This window comes from Capra hircus, unplaced genomic scaffold (assembly GCF_001704415.2).
Source record: "Capra hircus breed San Clemente unplaced genomic scaffold, ASM170441v1, whole genome shotgun sequence".
NCBI classification, from domain to species: Eukaryota; Metazoa; Chordata; class Mammalia; order Artiodactyla; family Bovidae; genus Capra; species Capra hircus.
Window position 1 is genome coordinate 142,292 of NW_017189519.1, and position 15,269 is coordinate 157,560.

Below are 15,269 nucleotides of genomic sequence, written 5' to 3' on the forward strand. Positions count from 1 at the left end.
TTTAAAAATGAGCAAATGAGTTGAATAAGCACCTTCCAAGAGAGGATACGTGAATGAATATTAAACACTTAAGGAGCTGCTCAGTATCCTTAGTTATCAGCTGCAAATTAAAACCACAGTGAGATATTCTTACACATTAACTTAAATTATTTTTTTTAAGACAATACCAAGTATTGGTGAGGCTATGGAGTCACTGCACACTTATGCAAAACCGGTAGGAAAGTAACTGGTACAGCCACTGGAAATTGGTACAGCCAATTGGAAATAGTCTGGCAGTTTCTTACAGAGTTAAGCATATACCTACTCATGCTCAGCAGTTATCTTTGTAGGTAGTTACCTGAAAGGAATGAAAAGTTATGTTCACACAAAAACGTAAATCCAAGTATTATCATAGCAGCTTTATTTATAATAGCCCTAAAATGGAAGCAACCCAAATATCCATCAGCGAGTGAGTAGATAAACAAAACCACTCAGTGGAATATTATTTAAAAAGGGCCAAACAACATGAGTGAACATCAAATGCATTGTTCTAAGTGAAAGAAGCTGCACATGAAAGACTGCATACTGGATGATCCCATTTACTTGAAATTCTAGAAAAGGTAAAGCTGTAGTGACCAAAAGCAGGTCAGTATTTGCCAAGGTCCAAGAGTATAGGAAAGGGATTGATTGCAAAGAGACACAGAGGAATTCTTTGGGGCGATGGAAATGTTCTATACCTTAATTGTGGTTTAGGTTACCTGTATATATACATTTGTCAAAATTCTTTGAATTTTAACACTTAAAAAGGCTGATTTTATTATCAGCAAAATATACTTTAATAAAGTTGATTTTTAAAAAGAAGCACTTTGGAAGTGAGAATGTCAATTCCATGTCAAAAACCATAATCCCTTGGATATTTCATGATAGAGGTTCTTAAGAGGTTGAAGTATTTTTTGAAAGTTAAAGAGAAGGGGAAAGAAAGAAAGCGAAGGCAGCATAAGCTGTCCTGATACAAAATATGGTCTCAGTTGAGTACTTTGTCCCTAAATCCTGCCTTTCTTCTTCCTCCTAAAGTGAGAAAGGCTTGCCGAATTCCTGCCATAAATCTGAGTCTATCTAGCTCCTTTCTCCCAAAGGAGCAAGTAATCCAATACAAGGACCTTAAAATCAACAGTTACCTTTCTAAACTCAGAAAATGTGAAAAAGAAATACATCATAGTTTTATTGCTGGTCTTACTTACTAAGCTGGGCTTCCCAGGTGGCTTAGTGGTAAAGAATTTGCCTGTCGATGCAGGAGATTCAGGAGATGCAGGTTCAATCCCTGGGTTGGGAAGATCCTCTGGAGGAGTAAATGGCAACCCAGCCCAGTATTCTTGCCTGGAAAATTCCATGGACAGAGGAGCCTGGCGGGCTACAGTCCTTGGGGTCCCAAAGAGTTGGACAGGACTGAGCACACTTACTAAGCTCGTACATTACATGAGACCTCCTTGGAATGGGAAATAAGATAAAAATCTAGAATGAAGAAGCTGAAAAACTTTCCAGCTTTTTTTATACTAGTGTTTAAATCAGTCAGCATATTTATTTCCTATGACAGGATTGCAGAACATAGGTCATTAGCTGGGGAGGTAAGATGTAGGGACAGATCTAAACTGCAACAACAACAAAAAAACCTTAGTTGTTTTCTTTGTTTTAAGTGTTAATGAATTCCCTGAGCATCTGGCTGAGCATCTGACATACAAATGGAAGTATCAAAACATAGTTCCATAGAAGTTTTTAATGGCATTTTAAAAAGTTTGCTATATCAATCAATATTCATTCTAAAACCCCTGAATCTAGTTCTAGTTCTCAGTTTTCCTTATATTGAGTTTAGAAATCTTCGGACTTCTGTAGGTCATTTTTTTGACCCGGTCTGTTTTATATTAAAATAATTAATTATTTTCATAGTTAAGGCTGAGTCTCAAACCTTGAGCTCTTATCGTTTCAGAATAGGAATTCCAAATAGAAATTATTTTATTTTTATAATCTATAGCAATTTGTCATTTAAAATTTATGAGTTAGATTTTCAGATAGTAAAGATTTATGGTTTGTTCCTGTTATGAGAAAAAATACAAGCTATTTTCTTCCTTCAAATGCTACCATATATTACATTTAGTTCCCACTGCATTGTAAACTAATAAGAGAGAATATGTGCAAATGTAGTATTGTTTTCCAATGCAGATAGCATTCTCACCTAATTTGGGACTTTAAAAATGAAAATAATAATGAGACTATCTCAATTTATTAAGCCTGAAACTGAGTTTTTTTAGTTTCCTGAAAATTGTTGATTTGGTCTTGCTAAAAGTAAAAAATGGTTCTTTCAGTTCAAAAAATGGCAGAATCAAGCTAATCCTTAAAAGTATGCTTGTGATTTGCCTGGTTGTGTGTTGGTGGTGATTACCCTTGATTTGTAAGACACACACACATACTCAACCTTCCCAATCATCTGTAAGACTTTAGACTGCCTCTCCTCTGACATTTGCCAGTTAAATGAGCATTATGAATACAATGCTGCTATGACAGAATTTCTGGGAATTCCAGGCAGAGAAAAGTAGTGAAATATTGGCCATTACTGATTCCCACTTTCAGGGTTTGAGGGCCTTTTATACTATCCCGTGCTGTCTGTTTAAGCAGTATCTCCTTATTTTCCTGAGCCCTGTGGGATACAGGAAATATCCTGGAGGGAGGAGTGTGGTATAAGGCTGTAATGGTGATTTAGTGTATTTTCCTTATCTGCAGTAAAGGATTGTTGTGGATGAGAAAGTATAAAATGTTGTAGAACCTTACCTTCTCTCTCTGTCCCTCAACCGTGTACCTCCTCCTATTTCTCTTCCTTCAGGGAGTCCTATCAATTTGAATTTCAAATTATCTGAAAGAGTTAAGCTTCATTCACTAATTAATGATTCATTCATTCAGAAGTCTCATTAAGTAGTACAAATTACTTAAATAATCAGATTAGTACCTAACTAAACAGTTGTTAACCAGTGGTATATGGGAATTTTGATTTGGTGGAAATTTGTAGATATTAGATAGAACACCTGAGTTTTGAGTTTAATGAAAGCTGGCTAGGCAATAGGAGATAATGAAGGTTTCAAGGGAGTGAGAAAGGGTGTTGGTAGGCTATCAAAGGTAAAATGACAGATTTTGCTATGGCTTCTAATGGGAATAGTATAGAAGCTTGCAAATTGGGTCCAGTGTTTCTAGGCTGATCCAACATTTCCAGTTTGTCCCGGTATCTTCTCAACTAATTTCTCTTGTTCCTTCTGAGAGGAGAGGGAGAAAAGGAGATTTGTGCTTATGTTCACCTATGTGGTACTGTGTAGTAGTTTTGGGGTTTTCCTGTTCTCTGGTATTTTAGAAGACATCTAGGCTTGCTACTCACAATTCTAAATTTAATTAAAATTTTAAATCAGTAGTAAGAAAATCTGCAGAAGTAGCCAGGTTCTAACACTAACTAGTTGACCCTACATTATACTTGGAGAGCTTTTTGCTTTTCACCTGTAAAATGAAGAGGGAATAGATAATCTCTTAAAAGCTCTTTCACCTAATAACCTTAGATAACTTACTACATAAACTTTGAAATATGTGCTAACATTTTTGTTAGTGATTTGCTATGTGTCCCCACAAAATCCATATGTTGAAACCCTAACCCCCTAAGACTACATTTGAAACATATAGTTGAAACCCTAGCCCCCCAGGACTGTATTTGGAGTTAGAGCCTATAACGAAATAATTAAGGTTAAATGAGGTCATAAGGATGGGGCCATGATAAAATAGGATTAGTGTCCTTTCAAGAGATACTAAAGAGCTCATGTGGATACTCATTCTCATTTTGAAGTTCAGAGGAAAGGCCATGCTAAGACTAAGCAGCCATCTACAAGCCAGGAAGAGAGCTCTCAGAAACAACCCTACAGGAACCTTTATCTTGGACTTCCTATCCTCTAGAATTTGAGAAAATTAATTTCTGTTGTTTAAACCACTCAGTTTATGTTATTTTGTTATGGTGACTTGAGCAGACTAATATGAGATTTAATGATAATTGAGTACATTTTAACAAATTGAATCTGTTGTTTATACAGTTTGGAAATGAAATATATAGCTTTGGGTTGAAATAGAATATGAAAGGTTTTAATCTGCTTGTGGAAGGAAGACTGCCATTTCTGTGGTTCTCTGAGCTTCTAGGTACTGTGGAATTACAATGTTGAGTTGGATGTTATGAGTAATACAATGGACTGAGTTGGTGAGGAGCCTGAGTTCAGTTGAAAAACAATCATTGTTTGATGGCAGAAGAACCAAGCTAGAGGAACTTCTCTCTTTTCCTATATCTACCTATAATAACCTGTTGAAGACCCCTATAGCAGTCATTAGTATATTGCTAGGGATTGACATTGTATTGTTAATGTTACCACCTACAGATCTCATTCTAAAGAGTAAATTGCCAGAGTAGGGGCTTGCTAATGTCCAAAGATATTTTTAACCTTTGTTTTTGCCTTGGTATGGCAGAGGAGATATTATGGTAAATATATTAAGTAAATATGCCTTTTTCATGGTTGTACCCCTCTCCCACAAACATATTTCTAATCTATCCTGATCTACATCAATAGAATAGTCTTAGAAAAGAGGCATAGGAAGTGGCATGCAACTTGGGAGTATCCTTCTCAGATTTACATTGCTATTCTGGACTTTTGCTGATTCCATGCAACTGCATTTCCCCTAAGAGCTACTATTGACCTGATAGTACTGTCTGTCAGTTGGCAGGGAGGATTTACCTAGATTAGGTGGTTACTTCCACTTCCTCTACAGACTTGGAAAAATGGAGAGCATTTACTTTCCCCCAAACATTTCTCAGAACATAGTGGCACAAACTGTTCAGGAGTGGCAACATTCCTTGAAAAGCTATGTCTGGTTACTTTCAAATAAATATTTCCATTAATATTTCATTTCATTTTGAACCCCTTTCTGGTTTGTAGCTTTTTTTTTTCAATGTATGTTGGTGGCCTCAAACCATATAGTGAAAGTATTTAAAACTATATAGTGAAAGTATTTTCAAAAAACATTCACTCTTTGTCTTACTATGACTATGAACTGGTTTGTTTGTTTTTTTTTTAAATTTCCCTGTCATTGAGTAAGCAGCTCCTCTCAACAGGCTCAAGTCCCTTTTTCTGCTTTGATCTGTCTCTGATTATGTTGATGTTTTATATCCTTTTGGGAACTCATATGTTTTAATAACACATTTAAGAATGAAATTGCCTATTTCTTCCCTCTGTGTGTTAGGAAAAGAAAAACTTTTGTTGCTAGTTTTAGATGATATGTATTGAATGTTCCCATAGCCATTGCCCTGTACAAAGTAGTTGTAGATATACAAGATACAATCTCTTGTGCTCCATTGTGTTTATTCTGTTTCAGTCTACTTTAAAATGCTTAACTTCCCAAGTTATTTTCCCCATTAAATAAATATTGCTTTTAGATGTTTGGGGTTTTTTAATTTCCACATAACATGTTCTTTATAAAAGACTTTGGATGAGCATTTGCAAGTGAGAAATTTGAGTCCCAGATTTCGAAGGAGTAGTTTCATTCTGTCTACTAAAGGTCTGGTTTCTTCCATCTTCAGGCTTCTGTCCTAAATACAGTGGGGTTGTCAAGTAGCAGTCCCTCCCATCTTTGACACAGATACTGCCCTGCAATACCACCCCCACCAAAGAGGATGTTGCCTGGGGCAGGTAAGCAACAGGGAGAGTACAGGCGATTCTGCATCTGCTCTACCTCTATGAGGGCTCTTGAGAACATATACTCAACAGTGCCTAAAATTCATAGAGTGTTAAATATGGAAGAGACCATAATGAGTTATCAGCATTGTCAGACTACTTCTTGGTCTCTGAAAGTGTTGTGTGCTTTTACTTCTCCATGCCCTTGCTTATTATGGAGCACCTGTTCTCCCAGGCCAGGAGAGCCTGGCAAAATGCAGTTTATCCTCTAGCACTCTACCCTCTGAGTGAATCATTCCTTCATCAGTCACAGCATAGCCTAATAAGAAACTGTGCGAGTTGGCCCATAAAGAAGGCTGAGCGCCGAAGAATTGACGCTTTTGAGCTGTGGTGTTGGAGAAGACTCTTGAGAGTCCCTTGGACTGCAAAGAGATCAGCCAGTCAATCCTAAGGGAAATCAGTCCTGAATATTCACTGGAAGGATGGATGATGAAGCTCCAATACTTTGGCCACCTGATGCGAAGAGCCACCTCATTGGAAAAGACCCTGATGTTGGGAAAGATTGAAGAGAGGAGGAGAAGGGGACGACAGAGAATGAGATGGTTAGATGGCATTACTGACATGAGTTTGAGAAAACTCTGGGAGATGGTGAAGGATAGGGAAGCCTGGCATGCTGCAGTTCGTGGGGTTGCAAAGAGTCAGACACAACTGAACAACAACAACAAAGAAACTGTATATAATTTCTCCCACTATGTGCTTGAATACCCTCCAACACATTTCACAATATAGTTTAATGGTGTTCTTTTTTAATTTACTCTATAAATTTCTAACGTTTGCTTGAATAGACAGGATTACAGTGAAAATGGTATGCTTATCTATTTTAGTGGGATAAATAAGAGGCTTGAAGGAAAAGTACTTTTAAATGACTTTCATGTTTTTGATAGCAAATAAATTCATTCCTACTTTTAGGTTTCCCACTTAAGTCACTGAGGAAGAGAATATACAACTTAGTTCTGTGTTATTGTGTCATGGAATTTTAAAGACATATTGTTATATATAGTACAGAATGATTCACTTTGTTCTGAATCTGCCAAGATATCTTACATACAGATCTTTTGTATAGGCATTGTTATGGGAGAGAATTGACATCTTACTCTTCATTTAATGATTACTGACATTGACCTCAAGTTAGAAGGTGAAAAATGAAGAGATGAAATTCATTTTTAAAGACAATATGTGTGAATTTTAGGATATTAGTATTTGTACAAGTAATGGAAGAATTGGTGAGAAAGTGATCCCATCTAATACTTATCTTCCTGATCAACTAGTAATCAAGAGCAATTAGAGAAAGATTTCAGCTGGAGCATTAGAACCCTGTATCAAGTTATAATATAGTACATATGATGTAGAAAACAAAACAAAAAAAAACCCCTAAAATTTACCTTTTGCTTTTTATTTTAGTACCTTTAGTATAGGTCATCCAGCATGTGAATAATACCTGACGAAACTTGGCCTTACACTTAGTCGTCTTTTTCAGTGCCTCTGGGCATTTGGCTCTTAGAAGAAGGTAATTCTTAGTACTGCTCCCTGGTTTGGATTATTTATTTGGGAATCTCTCTGCCATTGTGGTTACTTGTTGGAACACAGCATAATCTAAATGTTTGAGGTGGATGACTGAAGTGTTTGAATAGGATATCTTTTCCCCCAACTGCTGATGACTGATTAGAGAGTACATTAAATAAAGAATGTGTTCTCCAGTATATTAATATAAAATTATAAATATATTAATATAAAATATACATAATTGTGTAAGAAATACATGACATATGTTATATCCCATAAAATTTTAGTTTTTAGAAAGCTGAAGTGTATTATGTTATACCAAATTCTGTGACTACTCTATTAACAGGGGCCATCCCCAACTATAGAGTGTTAATCTTTTTACAAAATGTTCTAAAATGTATGAATTAATTTATTTTATAAAACCTGACAAAGTTGCTTCTATTTATAAAAGAGTTGTTTTTAAAATTAACCACTGATTGAGGCTGTGAGTGCTTTGCTGCAGAATCCAAACATCTACTGTATTAAATTTCATTTAAAATTGTATTACTGCATGTTATACCTATGGTATACCTATGGTATAACATCAACTCATGTTGATATATGGCAGAAATCCATTGTAAGGCAATTATCCTCCAGTTAAAAATAAATGAATTTTTAAAAAGAATATATAAAAAATAAAGTCTGCAGACGGTGAACTCAAAAAAAACTGTATTACCCTTCTTAAAACAACAATCCAAACAACTAAATTATTTTCTTGTTGCCGTTCTAATTGACATTTTGATATTTGATGCTTGAAAGATTTTATTTATTGGCAGTAATTTTATCTAAAAATTGAAATAAACTTTTCTAGTTTCAGAGTATTACTTTGTTAATATTTGCTATTGACATTCACCTCTCCAAACCCTACTCATTCTTCTAGGCCAAGCTGAAGATGATCACACTTGATGAAATTTTCTTCTATCCCAGTAGCTTAATCTGTGGTATTTTGGACAGGGCTTCTAGCACTTAGTTCCTTTTGCCTTCTGTTAGTTAGCTGTGAACAAGCCTTCCTCCTATACTGGCTCTCAGAGAGCAAAGACTATGTCTTAGGCAACTACAATAGCACCATCTCCAATAGCACGTATCTCCAATAGCGCCTTTCCCAGTGCTTTGCACCCCCCACCCCCGTACATTCAGTAAGTATTTATTGAATCTGTTGCTTTTTACCCGGATTTTCTAGACTAGACTTAGGAATCAATCTGTGACTTGAGTTTTAAATGAGGAATTAGGCAGGAGAAGGCAATGGCACCCCACTCCAGTACTCTTGCCTGGAAAATCCCATGGACGGAGGAGCCTGGTGGGCTGCAGTCCATGGGGTCGCTAAGAGTCGAACACGACTGAGCGACTTCACTTTGACTTTTCATTTTCATGCACTGGAGAAGGAAATGGCAACCCACTCTGGTGTTCTTGCCTGGAGAATCCCAGGGATGGAGGAGCCTGGTGGGCTGCTGTCTATGGGGTCGCACAGAGTCGGACACAACTGAAGTGACTTAGCAGGCAGTAATGGCTCTGTAGTCAAGACTGGCTAGGTTTGAGTTCCTACTTCATGATGTATTAACTGTGGTACTGCTTCATCTGTAAAATTGGAAATGTTAGTAATAGTATCAGGCCTCTAGAGTTGTTGATGAGGATTAACATAATCTGTTAAAGCCGCTTATTGGACTTTGTAACATATAGAGCTTTCGAGGTGGCTCAGATGGTAAAGAATCCACCTGCAGTGCAGGAGATGCAGGTTCAATACCTGGATCAGGAATATTCCCTAAAGAAGGAAATGGCAACCCACTCCAGTATTCTTGCCTGGGAAATCGCATGGGCCAAGGAGCCTGGTGGGCTACAGTCCATGGAGTCTCAAAAGAGCCAGACACTTAGTGACTAAACCACCAACAACATAAAGAATACATTTAATACAGTGTAGCTATAATTGTTTCTAAATGCAGCTAAGCCCCTGAGGGCCTGTCATCTAGTCTTTGTATTTCAGGCACCTAACCTTGGTATAGTAAATATTCAACAAATATTGCTTTGAATTGAATTGATTGATTTACCCTATTTTTATCTTCCATTACAGCCCACTGTTTGTAACATGGAAGATTGGTCGAGACAAAAGATTGCGTGGATGCATAGGTACTTTTTCTGCCATGAATTTGCATTCAGGACTCAGGGAGTACACACTTACCAGGTGAAGACCAATTTTTGTTACCTCTACTTCTACATTAAAAAAAAAAAAAACCTTATGAAACTTAAACTTGATTCTTAACTCCTTTTCCTTTCCTGAATTGTCAACATTCTTGACTCCTTTCATGTCAGACTTTTTTCTCCTCGACCATTTGCCATATCTCTGATAAAATGTTATTGATATATATTATCATAATATAGAATACTGTGATTACATGTATTCTGCCATAAATGTCTTTGTTTTTTTTTTTCTTTCAATGATCAGCTTATTTTGTATAACTTGAAAATCAATGACCAAATATCCATGGATTACTTACATGTGTTATTTCCATAATAACAGTCATTGTGTCTTCTTTGTTAGGCTTTTTAAAAATTGTTGATGTCTATGCCGCCTCACCCATTCTGTTACACTTTTATATACTTCTGGAATTGAAGGGAGAACCTAAGAAGAAAGTGATGCAACAGCCTGACAGCATAATCATTCACATTCTTACTTTACCCAGAGTTAACTGTAGCTTACTTATTTTGTTTCATCCAACATGAAGACAAAGTAATGAATGCCTCATTACAGTTGTTAAAACTTTGTTCTTAATTTCTGAACTCACAAAAAAGCTATCTAGCATGCCATCAGATTTTTTTGGTTCAAGTTTAGATTTCTAGCAAATTGTGTTCTAAAATTATTTCAAAAGAAAAAATTCCTTAAATAATAAGCTATTAGTAAAGGAATTTCCTGTTTTTGTTCATATTTCAGGGTGATTATCTGATGCAGTTTCTATAGTTGTAAAATGCACGATGTCTGTCCAACAGGAAATTGGTCCCTGTTGACTCTTGGAACTTGGGGCAAGCTTCTCAATCTCCAGTAGATAAAGCAGTGTTTAGAGTACTTTATATACTTTATAGGAATGTTAGGGAGATGTCAGGGGAATGAAGTAGCAATAATAATCAGTCGCTGTGTTGCTTCAGGATTAATGTTGTAGAAGCTTCATTATTTTACTATAGAATTGCATCAATGCAGCTCATATCACCAGTTATTAAAATGCTGGTAACTGAGTTAAGTATTCTTATATTTGAAGATGTAGCTCATAGCTACAGGGTTGTCTTAGCTTACACCAAAGCCCAGAAAGAAAGGAAAAGACTTGGAGAGTCACATTGATTCTTAGATTTTCACAGGTATTAGAAGTGGGGTGTTTGGACTTGATTAAATAATATATAAATAACAGGCAGAAAAGGGGTTAAAACACACATTCTGGAAATAACTACAAGATAGTACAAGTATAAATCTAGGCATGTTAGATTTTCTTCCCTGACATGAAATATCATGGACTCATTTTGGGACTTTAGCAAATTCTGCCAGTGACTATCTTTGGGACAGGTGCATAAAATTACCTTTTAAATAGCGAATGAAAGACAATTTATTATACATTTCCTAAAATAAGTTGTTATAAGGAATACTGGTTCCTTGGTATTGCTTGAAAAAAGAATTATATGGTCAAATAAATTTTGGGAACACTAGTTAAACAACTTTAAACAGCTTTGCTCACTGCAGGATTTCTCAGAACCCTTTTATCCTCCCACCCTCTTATGTTATGCCATTAGTGCTCCAAGGAACACATTTTCAGAAACAGAAGTATGTTATAAAATTTCCATTTTTCTTTAAAGTTGGGGTGTCCAAGTAGATAGTATCAAAACCTTTGTACTTTAAAATGAAACCATGGCAGAAATCCCAGTATCAAATATTGTATACTTTAGAAATCCTTAGTAGCAGTAACTGTAGTAGCAGTTTGTTTTTACTTAAAAAAAAATGAAATTCTCTTGTGTACGTTGGTAAAACTTGTGGATCTGCCTCCTAGGGCAATTACCAGAGGAATTACAGTATATTTTTTCTGACGATAATATGATTCTGAATGAATCATTCAAATAGTTGAACTTAAAAATTTGCCTACACTTGTATTTGTACATATACAAATGCAGTCTACTCTTCCTGTTTACTTTTCAACTTTTTCCCCATGTTTCTGTACAACTTGCTGAAATCATGTACAACACATTAGAGAGAGATGAGTGTTTGTGTATGTATATACACACATACGTACCTGGTGTTCTCATTTTTGTTGGACTTAATTTCTTTTTTTGCTTAATATGATAATAAGAATGAAGTTATTTGGAAGAGAGGAACAAAGAAAACAAGTCTCAAAATACACAGTTGTTCTTTTTTCTGGATTCATATTAGAGTCAAAATGACTGTGTTGTCATTTTTAAAAGTGGCATAGGACACTTATCATTTCTACATGCTGTTGTTATTAGTGGTATTCATAGCTCCTGTTTTTTAAGAACTTACTACATGTCAGTGGAGAAGGCGATGGCACTCCACTCCAGTACTCTTGCCTGGAAAATCCCATGGACAGAGGAGCCTGGTAGGCTGCAGTCCATGGGGTCGCAAAGAGTCAGACATGACTGAGCGACTTCCATTTCACTTTTCACTTTCATGCATTGGAGAAGGAAATGGCAACCCACTCCAGTGTTCTTGCCTGGAGAATCCCAGGGACGGGGAGCCTGGTGGGCTGCCGTCTATGGGGTCACACAGAGTCGGACACGACTGAAGTGACTTAGCAGCAACTACATGTCAGATACTGCAGAGGAGCTTTATATGCATAGTGCTGACAACAACTCTTAGGTATTAATATCCACGTTTTAAAAACAAGGAAACTGAGATTTAGAGAATTTAAATAATGTACCCAATCACACATCTAGTAAGTGGTAGAAACAGGATTCAAACCTAGGCTATCTGACTGCAAAGTGCAAGCTCTTAACTACTACATTTAAGATAAGATAAAATAAAATTTTTTGAGAATGTATGTTTTGCAGCTTCCTGGTGAAAATAATGAACTTGAAAGCAGGTTCCTATAAATTGTGGGTCAATAATTCTTCAAAAATTCTAGTTAGCAGTTAAGATGAAGTTTAGAACATTATTTTAATAGACTAGTCAGAAGAAAATTGACTTGGATTAATATTGTATAAAAGAATAATGCTTTTTACAAAAATATACTATCATATGAAATGAAATAATGTTCTTTGCCTGAATGTAAATTATGGGTTAGACTCCAAGAAGAATACAATTCTTTTGAACATAACAGTTAGTGATTCTTGGAGTCTGGTCTTTCAGTCTTAAAACCTATATATAAATCATAAAACTTATAAATGGAATCAAATAAACTTAGTAGGTTAGGAATAAGAGAGAAGGAGAGAATAAAACCAAAAATAGTGAAATTAAAGACTCGTCAGGTATAGGTGTCCTTAAAAAAAAAAAAGGATGTCTGGTAACTCACTGTTTTCATCTGTGACTAGATATTATTCAGTTTTCTTCATGTTACTCAGCTATACTCTTTTTTATTGTAAAATATACATAGCATAAAATTTACTACTTTAATTTTAAGTGTATAGTTCTATGGCCTTAGATACATTCACACTGATGATGCAATCATCCACCATTCATCTCCAGAACTTTTTTAATCTTCCCTAACTGAAACTCTGTACCCACTAAAGTCTAACTCCCCATTTCCTGCTTCCCAAGCCCTTGACAACCATCATTCTAATACTTTCTGTCTCTATGACTCTCACTCTTCCAGGTACCTCACACAAGTGGAAGCATACCATATTTGTCTTTTATGACTGGCTTATTTCATTTGGCATAATGTTTTCATGATTCACCCATGTGTTAGAATTTACTTCCTTTTTAAGGCTAAATAACATTCCATTATATGTGTCTTCTACATTTTGTCCATTCATCCATGCATGAAAACTTGGATGGCTTCTACTTTTTGACTATTGCACATCATGCTACCATGAACATGGGCATGCAAAAATCTGTATGAGTGCCCTTTCTTCTTGTAAAAACTAACTGTTATATAGAAGATAGTGATCTAGTTTGTTTGTGGTCTCTTAATCTCTAAAACCTAAGTGTAGGGGAGGAAAGTAGGAGGGGGGTTCAGGATGGGGAACACGTGTACACCTGTGGCAGATTCATGTTGACGTATGGCAAAACCAATACAGTATTGTAAAGTAATTAACCTCCAATTAAAATGAATTTATAATAAAAAAGTGCAATTCTGAAAGCAAACAAACTAAAATTAAAAAGAAAAAAAAATAAAACCTAAGTGTAAGAGAAATGACCAGGTACTTTGTAAATGAATGCCTAATCTGCATTACGTTTTTATGTATAAATATACTGCTTTAAAATTAAAATACTTGACATAGCCCAGTTTTACGTTCTCCCGAAATCAGATTGATTATATTCTTTGCAGCCAAAGATGGAGAAGCTCTATACAGTCAACAACAAAAAAAAGACCAGGAGCTAACTGTGGCTCAGATCATGAACTCCTTATTGCCAAATTCAGACTTAAATTGAAGAAAGCAGGGAAAACCACTAGACCATTCAGGTATGACCTAAATCAAATCCCTTATGATTATACAGTAGAAGTGAGAAATAGATTTAAGGGCCTAGATCTGATAGATAGAGTGCCTGATGAATTATGGACTGAGGTTCGTGACATTGTACGGGAGACAGGGATCAAGACCATCCCCATGGAAAAGAAATGCAAAAAAGCAAAATGGCTGTCTGGGGAGGCCCTACAAATAGTAGTGAAAAGAAGAAAGGCGAAAAGCAAAGAAGAAAAGGAAAGATAAGTGTCTGAATGCAGAATTCAGAGAATAGCAAGAAGAGATAAGAAAGCCTTCCTCAGCGATCAATGCAAAGAAATAGAGGAAAACAACAGAATGGGAAAGACTAGAGATCTCTTCAAGAAAATTAGAGATACCAAGGGAACATTTCATGCAAAGATGGGCTCGATAAAGGACAGAAATGGTATGGACCTAACAGAAGCAGAAGATATTAAGAAGAGATGGCAAGAATACACAGAAGAAGTGTACAAAAAAGGTCTTCAAGACCCAAATAATTACGATGGTGTGATCACTCACCTAGAGCCAGACATCCTGGAATGTGAAGTCAAGAGGGCCTTAGAAAGCATCACTACGAACAAAGCTAGTGGAGGTGATGGAATTCCAGTTGAGCTATTTCAAATCCTGAAAGAGATGCTGTGAAAATGCTGCACTCAATATGCCAGCAAATTTGGAAAACTCAGCAGTGGCCACAGGACTGGGAAAGGTCAGTTTTCATTCCAATCCCAAAGAAAGGCAATGCCAAAGAATGCTCAAACTACCGCACAATTGCACTCATCTCACATGCTAGTAAAGTAATGCTCACAATTCTCCAAGCCAGGCTTCAGCAATATATGAACTGTGAACTGCCTGATATTCAAGCTGGTTTTAGAAAAGGCAGAGGAACCAGAGATCAAATTGCCAACATCCGCTGGATCATGGAAAAAGCAAGAGAGTTCCAGAAAAACATCTCTTTCTGCTTTATTGACTATGCCAAAGCCTTTGACTGTGTGGATCACAAGAAACTGTGGAAAATTCTGAAAGAGATGGGAATACCAGACCACCTGACCTTCCTCTTGAGAAATCTGTATGCAGGTCAGGAAGCAACAGTCAGAACTGGACATGGACCAACAGACTGGTTCCAAATAGGAAAAGGAGTACGTCAAGGCTGTATCTTGTCACCCTGCTTATTTAACTTATATGCAGAGTACATCATGAGAAATGCTGGACTGGAAGAAACACAAGCTGGAATCAAGATTGCCGGGAGAAATATCAATAACCTCAGATATGCAGATGACACCACCCTTATGGCAGAAAGTGAAGAGGAACTAAAAAGCCTCGTGA

The 15,269-nt window shown here is 36.4% G+C and overlaps 1 protein-coding gene across 1 annotated transcript in view; it reads left to right on the plus strand.

The window, feature by feature from the left end:
• Positions 1 to 6,897: 6,897 nt before the first annotated feature.
• The window catches only part of AMMECR1 (Alport syndrome, mental retardation, midface hypoplasia and elliptocytosis chromosomal region gene 1), a 60,904-nt gene continuing 52,532 nt past the window's right edge, over positions 6,898 to 15,269 (plus strand). Inside the window, exons 1-2 of the mRNA XM_013976205.2 lie at positions 6,898 to 7,287; positions 9,388 to 9,498. Of these exons, the coding sequence (XP_013831659.1) occupies positions 9,458 to 9,498 (41 nt within the window). The 5' untranslated portion in view covers positions 6,898 to 7,287; positions 9,388 to 9,457. The remainder of the gene's footprint in view (positions 7,288 to 9,387; positions 9,499 to 15,269) is intronic.